Source organism: Cibotium barometz, chromosome 57 (genome assembly GCF_041138505.1).
Source record: "Cibotium barometz isolate CiBa-2024 chromosome 57, ASM4113850v1, whole genome shotgun sequence".
NCBI classification, from domain to species: Eukaryota; Viridiplantae; Streptophyta; class Polypodiopsida; order Cyatheales; family Cibotiaceae; genus Cibotium; species Cibotium barometz.
This window is the reverse complement of record NC_141102.1, coordinates 32,498,819-32,516,563: the sequence shown is the minus strand read 5'-3', so window position 1 is coordinate 32,516,563 and position 17,745 is coordinate 32,498,819. Positions and strand designations below refer to the sequence as shown.

General features: G+C 46.0%; 1 protein-coding gene across 11 annotated transcripts in view; it reads right to left on the bottom strand.

The window, feature by feature from the left end:
- LOC147606660 (uncharacterized) overlaps positions 1 to 17,081 on the bottom strand; it is a 29,904-nt gene extending 12,823 nt beyond the window's left edge. The window contains exons 1-13 of one of the 11 annotated variants that reach the window (XM_086791883.1): positions 16,899 to 17,081; positions 15,396 to 15,969; positions 15,009 to 15,291; positions 14,493 to 14,803; positions 14,245 to 14,382; positions 13,322 to 14,152; positions 13,079 to 13,179; positions 12,896 to 12,982; positions 12,712 to 12,800; positions 12,456 to 12,533; positions 11,732 to 12,343; positions 11,350 to 11,424; positions 11,169 to 11,239 (exon numbers count right to left, since the gene is read on the bottom strand). In XM_086791883.1, the coding sequence (XP_086648009.1) occupies positions 11,169 to 11,239; positions 11,350 to 11,424; positions 11,732 to 12,343; positions 12,456 to 12,533; positions 12,712 to 12,800; positions 12,896 to 12,982; positions 13,079 to 13,179; positions 13,322 to 14,152; positions 14,245 to 14,382; positions 14,493 to 14,803; positions 15,009 to 15,291; positions 15,396 to 15,835 (3,116 nt within the window). In that variant the 5' untranslated portion in view covers positions 15,836 to 15,969; positions 16,899 to 17,081. Of the gene's footprint in view, positions 1 to 11,168; positions 11,240 to 11,349; positions 11,425 to 11,731; positions 12,346 to 12,455; positions 12,534 to 12,711; positions 12,801 to 12,895; positions 12,983 to 13,078; positions 13,180 to 13,321; positions 14,153 to 14,244; positions 14,383 to 14,492; positions 14,804 to 15,008; positions 15,292 to 15,395; positions 15,970 to 16,495 lie in introns of all 11 variants that reach the window. The other 10 variants (XM_086791887.1, XM_086791890.1, XM_086791893.1 and 7 more) reach the window with 10 other exon arrangements.
- Between the last annotated feature and the right edge of the window lie 664 nt (positions 17,082 to 17,745).

Below are 17,745 nucleotides of genomic sequence, written 5' to 3'. Positions count from 1 at the left end.
ATGTACTTGGAGAAAAGGTCCTCAAATAGGCCGTGACACGGAATCCAGTTTTCTCTGCACGTACAAAGTATGTAGAGATAATCATCACTATGTTAGGGAGAGGCTTCATGCAGGGGAGATCACTTTAACCTATTGTTGTACATCGCAGATCTATTTACACAGACCCTTGCCTCGAGAGAAGTTTGAAGCTTTCAGCAACGCTTTAGACTTACTCTCCTATAGAGAGTGATATGCATCCTTATACAAGTTCACATTACCATACAAAGGCATATGCTTATATGTAGTGCTGCACGCGAACAGGCACCAACTCCAAGGCCACTTTTGTCCTATGGGTTTTTCCCCCTAGACATTTAGTGTGAAAGGGCACCTAGACTAGGCTTTATTATTCACTTGTCACTTTTCATTACTGTGTAAATATACATGCAAGTACTTCTCTCTCCCCCTCAATCTATTTGCTTCCTCTATGTGTGAGCTTCCAGTGCTCCATAAATCCTAACACTAGATTCCTATAAGCCAACACAATGTTCAGTTTTTGTATCAATCATCTGATATATTTTGCAAGAGCCACCGTTCAAGAGCATAGACAATCAACAAGAGCCAAGGGCAAGGTGGAGGGTGAAGATCAAGGGTCATCTTCAGGCTGAAAGTCATCTCAGCCAAGTGACAACCTCCAAGTCAGTTCAGTTCTGGTTATTTACAGCCAATAGTCTGTCATTCTACTCATTCAAGAAACCAAATATACCATATATGGTGGGGGCCCTTCAGAGGGTATTTGAGACCCAACACTATGTATTGTCTGTCCTCTCTCTGCACTAATTGTGCTATGCATCACCAAGAACAAAAGGGCTGAAAGTTAATTATCACAGTATAATCCTCGTCTGTAAGCTTCCGCTTGTTACAAGAGACTAGGGAAACACATGCTTCAATCGGCACTTCCAAATGTCCCGTGCACGCACGTGGACATGGCTAATCTCCTAGCTAATCCTTAATAAGGCGGCAATCTTAGGGTAGAGTTACGGCACTAGCATGCTCACACAGGGAAGAAGCAGCAGGTCCACAAGCATCAGCATGGCTCAGCCTATAACCAGCCCACACGAGAGTGTTTTAGCCATCACTTTGCTCTTCTAAGCATCAGGAAGCTGGCCGGTAGCACTTATTCATGCGTGGGTATCATCAGGGCTGGCTGACCAGATTATTCTGGATTTATTAACATTTTATGTGTCGTGGACAAGGAGACCTGGCTGACAGCAGATATATTGGCCAACTTGTGAATATGGAGCCCTATAAAAGGCTAGGCCCAAACATGGTCATAATCATCTGATCCCCCATATGGGACAGGTCATCCATAGAGGTCTTAGGTATCCCTTTTTGGAAGGCCAAAGGGGATACCTAAGACCAAAGGCCATGGAAGTTGTACAGTCAAAGATATCTTTTTGTATCATAGAAATATACTCAATACACAGCTCATCTCCCTCTTCTCTCTCTATCTAATCGTTGCGTTAAGCATCATCAATGTTCCTGATCAGTAGGCTTAGAAGTTAGCGCTAGATCAAGTACAGCAAGGCCTCCACAGACCACATGCAACATTAGTATAAGAGCATTCAAGCTCCACCGTCTAAGCACTAAGTTGTCCCAAGAAAGGCGCACAAATCCATGGAAGAATACAGCCACAGTGGCATTTATGATGGTGGCCTGCAGCAAGCAAAGCCAGAGGAAAGTATTCCCTAGGAGTTGTGTGCTCAAAGGAGTATACCATTGGCTCTTAGATCAGTTCCAAGTGTGCACAAAGGAGCATACCATTAGCTCTCACATCAGTTCCAAAGGTGGAGCATCAGGCATAATCGTTCTCAACAGGAGACCATAGCTGTGTTAAGGGAAAAGGATTGCACGAATGCCGACAAAGTGGAACAAATGCACAGTTCTTAAACCAAACTTGGAGTGGAATCTGAAACCGGCCTTCAGAAATCTGACGGGCGGTGAAACAAACACTCGCACATAAAACACTTCAACACCATCGAGAACCTAGAAAAGGAAAACAAACAAGGGGAGCTAGAGTGCTCCTGCAAACAGCACACGGACACCGATTGTCCCCAAAACGCAGTGGCGCCCCTTGCGGTATTTCTTTAATTGATTATAAGAGCTTTGATTACAATAAGGCTGGGAACTCAGCCGTCACAGTAGAACACTCTCACACATTGAGTCCTGCATACAGAAGCTTTCTCCCATGATCAGGGCTGCCACAACCATCCATAGCCTCTCACCCTATGAACAGCATCACACCCTGACACATCCAGTGCTTCTGCATCACAACACAGACTCCCAAACTGTCTCTCAAAAGAGAACTCGCATCACAGCACAGCATACCATACAGTGGACACACCTGTACCAACCTTCTCTACCTTCCAAGGGTACTATCCATCTCTGTCATGGATTCCCTATCCCCTGCCCAATCAGTAGCAAGGCTGTACCAAACATGTGTCCATTCCTGTACCTTCTGCCTGCATGTGACCTATCTCCTGAAGAAACCCAAATACATGTTTCCTCGAGAAACCATGGACTTGTTTCCACCTGAAACCAAAGACCTGTATCCCATAAACCATAGGCCTTTCCATGAGAAACCCACAGAGACACCATCCAAACACGGTGCCAAAACTAGGGCTGTTTACCACAGAAAAACTCTGTGCTTTTTCCATAACAAAGAGAGAGAGAGAGAGAGAGAAAGGAGCCTCTCGACTGTCAGGTCGCCCAAGACGTGACGTATGTGTGCGAATGTCCAGAGCAGCAAATCTCCAAGTTCTTCCATTTCCACGTGTTAGAGAGAAAGAGAGATGCCTCAGCCCTGCACCAACAGACACACACACACACACTCTCTCTCTAAAAACAGGCCCTAAAATCCAGTCTCCACGATGCCAATCCCCTCCTCTCACGAAGGGCTTCTCTGTATCCTCCAACTGCACCTGCCCGACCAGCCCCCTCTGCAGACCTGCCCTCTGCTGTCCAGCTGGACCCAACGCTCCCTGCTCAGCCCTTTTGTTTTCTGCAGCCAGTCGCCTGCCTTCCCAAGAGAAAAGCTCCTGTGCACTGTAGCAGCAGCTGGCTCTAGTATGAGAGAGAAAGTGTCCACATGCTGTTCAGCCCTGTGCGCCTGCAGTCCAGCCTGTCCAGCAGTCAATTGCAAAGAGAGAGAGAGAGCCTGCGTGCTGCAGCCTGATTGCTGCAGTCCAGCACACGCGCCAGCCTTCCCTGCGTGGGAGCGAGAGAGAGAAGTCCCACCTTGCGCTTGCAGCCCCCTGTCGCCACCAAAAAGCACACCCGTGTAGAGCCTCCAAAAAAAAAGTGCATGGTCCCCCCCCATAATAGCATATGGGCCACGATCCCTCCATAAAAGGTGTTCTTTTATTTTTAATGCTTTTAAAGCTTTGTCCCCTCTAACCCTTTGTCCCCTTGGGTTATGTGAAAGGACTTTAATCACTCGGCCCCGAACTGGTACCATTCACACTGTCCACCATGTCCCCGTGCACACCTGCATACTGTCCAGAGAAAAACACAGGGTCGTGACATACCCCCCTCTTGAAAAATAGCAAGCGTCCTCGATTGCACTCAATGGCACAGTAAGGCATCTTATGAGCAAAGACGCCCCATATGGCAAAAACAATGGCCCTCCAATGCATCTGGGTGATAAAACAATCATCCTGCACAATAGGCCACACTGTCACGTCAAAGTGACAAACAACTCTTGCTTGTTCCTTCAGAACCTGCAACAAAAGTCAAAAACCAACTGGAAACACGTTAACTGTGTTAGCCACAAACAAAACCATGCATCATTCTACATATGACACACATATGCATGACACATACATGCATTCGCAAACAATATGCTCCTCAAGATGCTCTACCTACTTTAAAGTAACAGTCTCAGGGCTGCTCGCAAGCTTTACGTCCATGGGCATCCCGCAAGACCCACGACTGGTGGTACAACATGAGCATATGAAAGCACTCAATGCATCCAAACAATACATCCACTAAGTACTTCCCACATATGTCTCATGGCCATCCCGCAGGAGTCACACCCAATGGTGCATCCATGAACATAATAAAGCACTTGATGTATCATGCCAATATACATGCAACACACGACACAATCCAGAGTATTACCCAATGTATTCTCAATGGTACCAGGATCCAATGGCACCAGAATACAATAATACCTCAAAAAGTGTATGCATACATGCACAAATAGAGTTCAATCCATATATCCATAAACCAAACCAACTCTAGGACTGCTCGCAAGACTTATGCCCTCCATAGAGTTATCCATAGTTGCAGTTATAGTTCAAGGTGCACGCAACTGTGAACCATACTCAACCATCATCTCATGTGTCTAGAACACAAGATCATAGAAGTCCCATAAGCAGATGTACTATCAGCCTCCAGTACCTTCGGGTGAATACAAAGATGTCACCAAGCGACTCCCTAGATGACAACTGAGCCTGTCTGTAACAAGGGAGCGAAGATGCTACCCCCCTCTTGAGCATCAGGCAATGCTCTAGACCTATGCTCTGCTGAACCTGAATGAGCCGTAACAAGAGTCGACTCCAACTCAAAGGCATCAAGATAAAGCTACAAATCCTGAGGTGAATCTGCTAAGTCACCCTCCTCCATCCACTTCGCATCCATCAGTGAACAGTTCTTGAACTTCACAAGATAGCGACGGGAAACTTTACCTTGTACCTTTCTTTCCTTATGTGCCAGTATCTGCTCGGGAATAAGAACCTCGTCAAGTTCCTCCGCTTCCGTCTGAGCCTCATCTGATACATCCTCAGGCACCCAAAACCTGCTTGCACTCCACCCAAGTGGTAAGCACAAGTCCCCGATGAAGCATAGTAGATCACCACTACTAAACATAGAAAGAAACTGTCTTCCGAACCCATGAAGCCTCTATGAAGATACGACCGGTGACAAACTGTCGAAAGCCATAGCCTTCAACCCAAATTTTGCACCATAACACTTCAACTGCTTCTTGCTCCTAGCCGACTGCTTCTTGTCCTTGGTGTCTTTTCTCCTGAGCTTCATCTTCAGCTCTTGCTCTTCACCTCATATAGGCAAAGACACACAATCCTGCACTGCCTCCTGCACTTCCCTTTCACTTTCCACATGTTGAAGCTTTTGATGTGACTCTCATGAGACAACCACGAGCTCGCCCCCTTAGGAAAGTTGGCGATTGTCCCAACCAAAGCAACCACAGACTCGCCTCCTTGAGAAAGTCGACGATGTCCCGGCAACGAAACCTTGAAACCGGCCTTCAGAAATCTGACGGGCGGTGAAACAAACACTCGCACATAAAACACTTCAACACCATTGAGGACCTAGAAAAGGAAAACAAACAAGGGGAGCTAGAGTGCTCCTGCAAACAGCACACGGACACCGATTGGCCCCAAAACGCAGTGGCGCCCCTTGCGGTATTTCTTTAAATGATTATAAGAGCTTTGATTACAATAAGGCTGGGAACTCAACTGTCACAATAGAACTCCTGAAGCCTACAAATACCCTGCATCATGGCTTCATATCCACTCGGCATCCACAAACAAGTCCAGCCATTGTTCACATCATCAAAAGACTCTCACACATTGAGTCCTGCTGCCCATGATCAGGGCTGCCACAACCATCCATGGCCTCTCACCCTATGAACAGCATCACACCCTGACACATCCAGTGCTTCTGCATCACAACACAGACTCCCAAACTGTCTCTCAAAAGAGAACTCACATCACAGCACAGCATACCATACAGTCGACACACTTGTACCAACCTTCTCTACCTTCCAAGGGTACTATCCATCTGTCATGGATTCCCAATCCCCTGCCCAATCAGTAGCAAGGCTGTACCAAACATGTGTCCATTCCTGTGCCTTCTGCCTGCATGTGACCTATCTCCTAAAGAAACCCAAATACATGTTTCCTCGAGAAACCATGGACTTGTTTCCACCTGAAACCATAGGCCTTTCCATGAGAAACCCACAGAGACACCATCCAAACACGGTGCCAAAACCAGGGCTGTTTACCACAGAAAAACTCTGTGCTTTTTCCATAACAAAGAGAGAGAGAGAGAGAGAGAGAAAGGAGCCTCTCGACTGTCAGGTCGCCCAAGACGTGACGTATGTGTGCGAATGTCCAGAGCAGCAAATCTCCAAGTTCTTCCATTTCCACGTGTTAGAGAGAAAGAGAGATGCCTCAGCCCTGCACCGACACACACACACACACTCTCTAAAAACAGGCCCTAAAATCCAGTCTCCACGATGCCAATCCCCTCCTCACGAAGGGCTTCTCTGTATCCTCCAAGCTGCACCTGCCCGACCAGCCCCCTCTGCAGACCTGCCCTCTGCTGTCCAGCTGGACCCAACGCTCCCTGCTCAGCCCTCTTGTTTTCTGCAGCCAGTCGCCTGCCTTTCCAAGAGAAAAGCTCGTGTGAACTGTAGCAGTAGCTGGCTCTAGTATGAGAGAGAAAGTGTCCACGTGCTGTTCAGCCCTGTACGCCTGCAGTCCAACCCGTCCAGCAGTCAATTGCAAAGAAAGAGAGAGAGCCTGCGTGCTGCAGCCTGATTGCTGCAGTCCAGCACACGCGCCAGCCTTCCCTGCGTGGGAGCGAGAGAGAGAAGTCCCACCTTGCGCTTGCAGCCCCCTGTCGCCAAAAAGCACACCTGTGTAGAGCCTCCAAAAAGAAAGTGCATGCCCCCCCCCATAATAGCATATGGGCCACGATCCCTCCATAAAAGGTGTTCTTTTATTTTTAATGCTTTTAAAGCTTTGTCCCCTCTAACCCTTTGTCCCCTTGGGTTATGTGAAAGGACTTTAATCACTTGGCCCCGAATTGGTACCATTCACACTGTCCACCATGTCCCCGTGCACACCTGCATACTGTCCAGAGAAAAACACAGGGTCGTGACAGAATCAGAGAACTGTCAAGGTTTTCCAGTCAAAGTATTAGAAGTACAGTCAAAGTACAAAGTCAATAGTCCAAGGAGGAAGGATGAGAGGTTTCCAACCCATCATCAAATTTAGCAAGAGGGAATGTCACGTGCAAACACATGGACATAGTTAATCTCATAGCTAATCCTTGATTAGACAACAATCTTGAGGTAGATTTAGGGCGCTAACAAGCTTAGGCAAGGAACAAGAAGCAGGTCCACAAGCACCACCGTGGCTCAGCCTATAACCATCCCACAGAGGAGTGTTTTGGCCATCGCTTTGCTCTTCTAAGCACCAAGAAGCTGGCTGACAGCATATATTCAGACATGGGCATCATCAAGATTGGCCGACCAGAATATTCAAGATTTATTAGCATTTTATGTCGGTCGTGGACAAGGAGAACTGGTCGAAGCAGATGTATTGATTACACATCGTCACTCTCTTCTCTCTCTACCTATCCATTGCGTTAAGCATCATCAATGTTCCTATTCAATAGGAGTAGGGATGGATCAAGTATAGCAAGACCTCCACATGCAGCATTAGTATCAGAGCATTCAGGCTCAGCCGTCTAAGCACTAAGCTGTCCCAAGAAAGGTGCACAAATCCATGAGAGAATGCAGCCAGCGTAGCATTTATAATGGTGGTCTGCAGTGAGCAGGCAAAGGCAGAGGAAAGCATTCCCTGGGAATTGTGTGCTCAAAGGAGCATATCATTGGCTCGCATATCAATTCCAAGTGTGCTCAAAGGAGCATACCATTGGCTCTCAAATCAGTTCCAAAGGTGGAGCATCAGGCATAATCATTCTCAGCAGGAGACATAGCTGTGTTGAGGGAAAAGGATTGCAAGCATGCAGACAAAGTGGAACCACAGTTCTCAAACGAGACTTGGAGTGGAATTAGAGGAGTGACAAGGTTTTTCAGTCAAAGTATCAGAAGTCAAGCATGTCACAATACAAAGTCAATAGTCTAGGGAGAAGGATGACAAGTTTCCAACCCATCATCAAATTTAGCACGAGTGAATGTCAAGCGCACACACGTGGACATGGCTAATCTCATCGCTAATCCCTGATTAGGCAGCTGTCTTAGGGTAGATTTAGGGCACAAGCAGACTCAAGCAGGGAAGAAGAAGCAGCAGCTCCACAAGCATCACCATGGCTCAGCCTATAACCAGCCCACACAGGAGTGTTTTGGCCATCGCTAAGCTGGTCGACAGCATATATTCAGACATGGGCAGCATCAAGACTGGCCGACCAATTTATTAGCATTTTATGTGGATCATGGACAAGGAGAACTGGCTGACAGCAGATATACTCACCGACTTGTGAATATGGAGCACTATAAAAGGCTAGGCCCAAACATGGTCATAATCATCTGATCCCCCATATGGGGCAGTCTCAGGTATCCCCTTTTGGAAGGCCAAAGGCCATGGAAGTTGTACAGTCAAAGACATCTTTTTGTATTGTATAATGAATACATAGCTCATCAAAGAATGGTATTTCTACTGACTTTGAGAAGATTAAGGTGATAATAGGAAAGGGAGCCAGGGAGGACTGACTGACCACCTGAGTGTCATTGCCCTTTCCTAGTGGCAGAGGGTTTAGGACTTTTGAGTGCAGCTGTTGGTGTGGAGGGGCGGGCGGTGGGGTGGAATCTTACATCCCGCTAGGGAGAGGAGGGGGGCTGGACTCGCTTGCTCATCTAGGAAGAGTAGGGAGGGGCCACTGCTATCTACTGACCTTGACAAATCCTGGTTGGAGGTTGCCTATCAAATGTTAGGCCAAGAGATCCTTGCTAGAGTAGCCTAAAAAGATCTAGCCCTAAGCCTACTGATTAGGAGCATTGATGATGCTTAACGCAATGAATAGACAGGAGAAGCAAAGATGCGGCACTATCCTCAGCCTCTCCCCAAATGTTAGGCCAAGAGATCCTTGGTAGCAAGAGTAGCCTAAAAGCCCTAAGCCTACTAATTAGGAGCATTGATGATGCTTAACGCAATGAATAGATAGGAGAAGCAAACATGCAACACTATCCTCAGCCTCTCCCCTAAACCCATTCATATCACCACTCACTCCACAGATGTCTGAATCAGCATGCTTTAGTTGGGTAGCAAGGTCGACGTTCTACCCGTTTAGGAGCTTCACTTCTCAGAGTCACACATCTACACACATGGCAAGCTCACCCTTAATCAGAGCTTCAGTTGTTGATCACACAGCTACACACATGGCAAGCTCACCCTTAATCAGAGCTTCACTTGTTGGTCACACCAGCCTTTTGTGTCACATGCATCAGTCCCTAACACTCAAATGCATATGTGATACTAAGAACTACCATCCCCTATTCTTGCATAGTTCCCTGAATTCTAGATAGTGTTAAGTCAACAACAATACCAGCTTCAGATGCAACAGCAGCAACATCAGATGCAAGGTATGAAAAAAACACGCAGAGTGGAGGGCTGCCATGGTTAAGCCGGTACATCTATCCTCTTTCATCATCAATGGCCTACAAACCATAAAAGAAGATCTACGGCCTCCATTGTATCCAGGGGAGTGCCTGTAGCAAGATACTCATGCCCCACCCTGAACCCTTTCTATGACTATAATAAGAAGTTAGGCCAACAGCTTGGGCAACAGAAACACACACCATCATGTAAAGCACATTGCGCAACACAGGGGATGCTGGTGCTTGCAGATTTCTACTGGCCAGCCACTGCCCTTGAAAGGTCACTCTATTGCTCTGGCTACTGGCACATGGTGGCTTGGCAATGGGAGCATGGTTATCAATCATTGGCCAGCCAGCTTTGTACAAGCAGTGTGGTGTACCAATAAAGACGAAAAGCTTCATCACCTGTGGCATCACTGCTTGGGATATGGTGACAGGACCAGCCCTACGGAACCAAGGGGATGCGTAAGGATGGCCTTGTGTTAGAAGCACCACAGGAACCTGCGGACACCCACCATATCCCCCCCACACCTAGTGAGATCCTTGTAGCCCTCTCTTCTCTAAGGGAGAGCTACTGGCACATGGTGACTTGGCAATGGGAGCATGGTTGGCAATCATTGGCCAGCCAGCTTTGTACAAGCAGTGTGCTGTACAAATAAAGACGAATGCTTCATCACCTGTGGCATCACTGCTTGGGATATGGAGACAGGACCAGCACTACAATACCGAGGGGATGCTTAAGGATGGCCTTGTGTTAGAAGCACCACAGGAACCTGCGGACCAAGGTGGTTCCAAACGTTATGTACTGTACGGATCCGTACGTACTGTACGTTGTTTGGTACGGAAAAAAATTTTAAGGTACGTAAAAATACGTACCATTGGTAAAAATACATAAAATCTCAGAAATTTCAGCCACCTACATAAAATTTCAGTCCATGTCCACATTGACATATAAAACTTTCGAAATAGAGACACAACAAGGTCAAAAACCTACTAATTCAAAAGTGAGAAATTAGAATCACAAGTCAATGCATGATTGCTCTGACAAATTCAATGCACAATGCCATACAATTTCAATCAGGATTCAGCAATCATGCAATGCATAATATTTAGTGGGCAGCTCAGCTGAGAGAGAGAGAGAGAGAGAGAGAGAGAGAGAGAGAGAGAGAGTTATGTTGCTGCCTTGGGGGCCTGAGCAAGGGTGGGTGGGTGCGTGGGTGGGTGGGTGGGGAAAAGAGTGCGAGACCAGGCGAACACAAAAGATGAGCAAGGGTGGGTGGGGAAAGAGGCGAAGCGAAAGGAAGGCGGCGGCGACAGTAGCGAAGGCAACAGTAGCGAAGAGAGAGAGAGAGAGAGAGAGAGAGAGAGAGTGCGACTGTAGAGGCCCTTACCGGAAGGTGTGCGCCGTACGGAGTCCAGACGCTATCGCAGGCGAAACCCCCCAAAAAAAAAAACGTTTATTGCAGGCGAACGTTTATCTCGCAGGCAAGCAAAGCAAAGCAAAGCGCCCCCAAAAAAAAAAAAAAAAAAAAAAGGCGTACGGATCCTCGTACGGTACGGATGTACGGTACGGATTGGATCCGTACGTACGTTTTGATCCAACCTTGCTGCGGACACCCACCATATCCCCCCCACACCTAGTGAGACCCTTGTAGCCCTCTCTTCTCTAAGAGAGAGCTATTTCACATCTAGAAAAAAGCAACGTTCTACATTTCAAATCAATTTAAGTTCCGCATGCATGCATATAAGGTTTAAAGTTTGCTACCTTTCTTCAGTTTCTCTAGAGTTGGAAACAATTCTTTCCAGTGACGACAGCCTCTCTTTATTCATATGTACCTGCCAAGTGATAGCGTGCAGCACGCGCACAGACAGAGTTCCCTTACTACATAGTAAGGCTCGGCTTTGTAAAAATTGAGAGAATCAAACAAAGACTAACGAGACTATACCTGGTCTTTGAGATCTATGTAAGATTTCCTTAGTTCCTCAGCAATCTGGTCATCTTCTCTTACTGCAAAGTCTAACTGCTACCACAAATTGAAACCGCCATAAGGCTAGACCAAAAGAGGCAATGAAAAAGTCCACCCACATATGCATGCAAAGACGAGAGAGAGAGAGAGAGAGAGAGAGAGAGAGAGTTCTATTATATCTACAAAAGACCAAAGGGTCTATGAGACCCAAAGTGTTACAATGTGTCCATAAAGTGACAAAATCATGGAAAAACATGATTAAAAAACCCAACTAGAGCTGAGAAAAGAAACAACAGCCCTGTTAGTGCCGCTGGTACATGCTACAATGAGAGAGAGAGAGAGAGAGAGAGAGAGAACATACAGGATCTGGATACAATCCAACGCTTTGAAGCTCTAAAGCTATCCTGCTATCCAGCTTTAGATTCTGATATCTGCCATCCCATTTATTTAGTTCATTGATATCAAAGACATGTCTTTCATCCTCTTTTCTTACTTCAGACTTAGCCGGAGAGTTTAGAAGTTCAGATTCTGAATCCCAATGTCTGTGCCCATTAGAGGTGTATGAGGTATCATAGGATGAGCTTTTAGCCCACCCATTGAGTTTTCCATTGCCACCTCTTCTCGTCTCTACTTCTGACTCTGAGTCTTGGTCCTTCTCCACTCCTGCCTGTTCACTGTCACTCGGATCATGAGAAGATCCATCTCCTGCATAACCTTGTAGCTCAAGTTGGCTTCCATCTTCCTCATCATCTAAATCATCCTCAATGATAAGAGCTGATAGAAGTCTTTGCGAAAGAGGCAACCCTTTGGCAGAAGGCCAACCCCCGTTCAACCCCCCGTTTCCAATATCTGAAACTTGTTCATCTTTCAAGTTGTTGAAAACCTTTGAAACTGTGCCTCCATTTACCTCCATGCTTCCATTCGACAAGTACGATACCTTGCCAGCTGCAGTAGAGTCAAGAGGAGTAGAAGTCTGCAACAAACAGCCAGAACTGAGTCCAAAAAAAAGACTTTAGAGAGCCACACCCGCAACTCTGTCATTAAAAAACCCCTTAGTAATTAACAATTTACAAATCAGAATGTACTTGAAACTTCTCAATTTTACTATCACTTGTTGGAAGACTTGGTAATACTTCTTCATCTTCCAGTTCCCTTGCCTTTACCTGAATTAAACAGCACACAAGTTTCCAACAAAGAGATCCAGAAGGCACTAGAAACTTCACCAAGCCTTACGTACATAACTAACTAACCGCCTGACTAAGAGCGATGATCGACTAGCTGCACTCAACCAATTTTCAGGCTAAAAACAACTGATAAGATGAAGCTAAGTGGTAAGCTCACTTGTATTCTCAGACTATCCCTTGCAATGTTTGTCAGATATGCAAAGAAAGGCTCCATTTCTTTCCAGAATATACTGGAACAGGCAGCACCTGCAATGCCATTTCATAAAAAAGACATTAGATTGATGCCCTAAAAATTGAACGAGCTCTATGAAGACCCATCACATGAAGATAGAACAACTCACCATTAGCATTTACTGCAGCACGTACAGCATCCGCCAACTCCTCACGATCGTCATCTGACTCGCCTAGTAATGAGACACATACACAAACTGGGGAAGATTCCAGAAGTAGACAATCGAAACCTCACCATCTGACTTGCATAGAGGTTGATAATAAGCCACATGGATATTTAAATGTTTAGATACCTGAAACATCTCCACCGCCATTGGTGGCAGGTCGCCTTGGCCTAGTTAAGGCTTTACGATCCCCTACTCCACCCTTCTTTGTAGGGGGGCGCCCAGGCTTGCTGCAAGAACACATGATTAGTCATCCCAAACTAGGCTCCAACAAAGGTCATGGCATTGCCAGGCACCAACTGTTCCACATACAATAAGACATGGCCAGGGTTCTGAAAAACGTTCACGAAAGGAACATGTGTCTCAACTTACACATCAATGGGTTTCTCCAGTTTCTCAACCCCTGGCCTTGCACTCCTTAATTGCTTTGCATTTGCAGAAGGATCCACTTTCTCAACATGAGTTATGGTTGAGCTTTCTCTCACTGCAATCAAAGCTCGGCCACTTCTACCTTGTCTTCGTATGCCATCTCCACCTTCTTCCTTGGGTCCTACACGAGACTTTTTGCCTGGTGAAAATAGGGGTGCCATTTTTTGGTTAACAGCTGCAAACCTGCCTTCAGAATCCCCGTGTTTTTTCCATTTTTCCTTGGACTTGACTTCACCACCTTCTGAATCGTCACTCTCCGAAAGAACCGCAGGGGAAGTAACCCTATCAGTTTTCGATTTGATTTGCGAAAGGGCTGCAGTGCTAGCAACCCTTTTCACAAGGCCTGCAGCAGGTGACATGCTAGGGTTGGATCGCACCCCTGTAGGGGTGGCATTGCTGTCACGTGTAGAGTTTCCTTCTGCCATGGTAATGGCTTCATCCCTGCCTCCTCCAGTAGGACCGACGGGAGGTGCTATGTTCATTCTCCTTGCTACACGAGACATCTTTTGGGGCCTTTGCCCCACCCATTGTGCTACAGGAGGAGATGAGGACCTTGTCGGGGCTGGTCGCTTACGATTACTTGGCCCGACAGGAATTTGGGCTCTGCCTGGAGCTGCTGCTGCACGTTCCCATGCATCAGCTGAAGGAGGTCGTGGTGCATGACTAGCAGCAGGATTGACAGAAACCCCAGTGCTAGACCGAGGAGCCCGTGCAGCCTTTGCTTTCGCAACCGTTGTTGGACTCAGAAGCGGACCTTCATCCTTATGCGACAACCTGTAACAAGATGAGGCAAATCAGCAGTGGATGGTGACAGATGGGCAATAATTAGCCGACTGTTGTTAATGGTTAGTAGCAAGGCAACATACTTGACAACATTCTTTAGCACTGGGCGCTCCTTCTCAGGAAATACAAACCGATCTTTCTCTCCAACAGGAAGTGTGTTATCAGGCTCATTCCTAATGGCAGACTTGTGTACAGATACTACACCATGCACGGGGCCAGACCTGCATATGTGTTCCAACAAATAGTCTTAGTGCTAGAATTGAGCTCATCAGTGAACTGTAGCTCTATAGCACTTCATGAGTCCTCAATCAATACTTCATAAACTTCTCACCTAAAGCTATGGCCTTCACTTGACCTCGACCGATTCTCGGTGTTATTTCGATGCTGAGCTCCCCATTTGTGCTCCCGTTCTACTTCCGTAGCTCCGTTTGCTGCAGTTGTTACAACACAGTCCGATTTGGTTGCCGATCTTCTACCCTTTGTTTTGGACTTCTCCCAAATTTCTCCACTGGCTGATATTAAACGGTCTTTATCCTCAGCTAAGCCGCCCCCAAGAGAGCTGCTTGACTTCAAAGAATCCCGATCTCGATCAGCTAACCCGGATGATCTCTGAAAGCTTGGTGTACTTGTCCGGCCCTCAAGCTGCACCGACACAGCACACAAGCTATGATCCATTCATTGATGGAGCTCCCATGACCAAATCACGGTGTGAACAACAAATGGCACTCTTCATACACTACAAATCAGCCACAACCATGCTTGCACAACTAATCATGTAAAGGACAGAAACCATGTACAAACATCCTAAGAGGACAATCCATGGCATTTAGAATGTTATAAAACCTACCCGTACATCTAGCATGGATGTACGTACACGCTTGTTTGGAACGATGCCTTTGATCTTGTCCTCGGGTTTGGGCATACTGCCCTCTGCGATGCTTGCATGACTCGGGGATGCACAAAAGCTGGCCTTATTGGAGTTTGCAGCAGCAGCAGGACGTTCTGCTGACACCAAAGTCATGGGCCGCTCATGAGCTAGAGCTTCACTACGAGCTCGCTTCCGTAATTGCAGGGAGGCTCGGTACTTGTCAAGCTTCATGATAGCGTCTGACAATCCACGTGATCTCTCTCTGACAATTTTTTACGGGGTCAGCTAGTGATTTGATTATTTATTTAAAAACTATCCAAATTGAATGTATCATAATGCCTACAATGATAATCAACTATACAGTACCTTGCTCTGGTTGCATTGTCAAAAAGGCTAGCTTTAATGCGCTTGAGCTCTTCTAGCCCTTGTTGTTCAAGGGGCTTCTGCTGCAAATTTCCGTGCACTTCACCTGTCATGGCCATGGCGGCAATGGTTGCCCTCTTCAACTCCACCTGCCGAGCATACTTTTGCTCTCCTGATGATATCATGTCTAGTGACAAGACCTGTGACATGGGTAGAAGCTCTCCATGTGCTGCAGCACTTGCCAGATTAGGAAAGCTTGGTCCTGTCCCTCCTGGAGTTACTGCCCGACCAATACCATCATGATTTTCTCGAAAGCTGGATGCCCTTTCAAGGTTTGGTCCACTGCTACCGCCTGAAAAATGGCTTCGATGAGGGTTCGAGTACCCAAATGCAGCACTGTCTGGGTTGCTGGAACTGATTTCAAAGCGGGGATTAGAAGCCATTTCCTCTTCTCATGCACCTTTCAGCACTGCAACAAGTTGGACCTAACTCATGATATGTTCCTCGGGACTGAGGTAATCATCATAAGGTTTAAGAGCCTCACAAGCTGATCCCGACTAGCCCTCCAATAAAAATGCTGTTTGAAAAAAAAAAATCCAAACACAATCACATCAAAAGCTGAGTTACCTCCCAGCATACCTACATACACACATACATGCATATATTGTACGTACAAACACCCATACATACATACATCATGCTTACACATAATTATAAACACACACACACACATACACAAAGGCATCCAAGATGCATTATGGCATTGTAGAAAAGTGTGTTATGCGATTTAGAGGTCCAAACTCTTAACCTAGAGCATGTAACAGAATGTTAAACATGCATCTATGATCATACTTCACAGTGGTGTGATAAAATTGTACTGAGATTTCATTGCTTTCATGTGGGCATTTTTTAGGACGCATCAATAAATCACTAAAGATTTTCGAGTAGTTAAAATTCAGTACAAGATGATGTCAGCTACGTAGCTGATGATGACGTCACTGTCAGTCAGTTCGTTGCACCGTCCTAGCCCCAAAATTATGTTGCCCTTAGGTAAATCGTAGAATTACGATTTTTGAAAGCCAAAATATACTTGAAATACTTACCGATTTGAAAAAGCCCCCCATCAAATGAAGGATCGCGGAAAACCCTCGGTAACAGCTATTCGCCCAATTGTTGCCGGGTGGGGAAAACCCCCAAAAAAAGGGGGAAAAATCGGCGGAAAATAAGAAATTGCAACGATCGCAGCTAAACGGGTTACGTGTTGAAATTTGAGAGAATTGTCAGAACGGGGAAAAATAAAAATGGAGCCCAAAAAAATGGCGAAATTGTCACCGCACAGTGAGAAAATCGAAGAAGATGGAGACGATGAAGCTCAGAGACAGCAAAAAGCAGAAGCTACAAAAGCGTGATGAAAGTGTTGATGCAGAGAAAGGGGAATTGGGATGAAGAAGATGATCGAGCGAAGCAAAAGTTTTAAAAACAGAAATATTGTTTGAAAAATCTCACCTGACACCAGCTTTTTTATTAGTTGTGAGGCACTTTCACCTTAGGTCAACGTTTGCGAGAGACTCTCAACAAGACTAGGAGGAGGTCTTGTTTTAAAAGTCTCAAAACGAGTCCACTCGTCTCTCACCCCGGCTCGAAAAACAAAACTAGGACGAGGAGGAGACCCATAAGAGCCACATCACTAGGAGGACTAGGACACCCAAGCTTGGATTTTGATGGTCGTCATGCTCGTTTTTGAGCATTTGGCCCATCAAATGCAGTCGAGTGGTCATTAATAATAAAGTAAAATATGAAAAACAGGCACTATTTTTGCTAGACATGTGATGTTTAAGATGATTAGCTCCGCTCGTCCAATCATCCTCAAGGACACCCAGCATGCCTTGAAGAACTGCCCACCCATTATCACCACACCATACAATGAATTGCATTTAGGCACCCACCCACAAACTTGGCTCGAGACATACATCTCGAAGACCCAAAGCATCTCCATAAAGAGATTATGGACATATTTAATGGACACATGCTACAATTTAAATTTGTATGCCATGACAAAGCACGTTAAGCTGCGCTTTCACTTTGTAAGGGTTGAAATCGTGGATGAAGAGGTTATTAGAAATACATCAAAATTATCCATGTACGAAGCCAGGGGCTAAGGGCATTTGGTTTAAAGGTTAAAACCAAATGCCCTTAAAACCATAGTTATCCAGTATTAAAGGGGGAAGAGAATCTACCAAATGCAAGTGAAAAGAATCAAGGGTAGCTAGAGATGCCTCTCCTCATATTTAGGGCTAAAGGTTAAAACCATAGTTATCCAGTATTAAAGGGGGAAGAGAATCTACCAAATGCA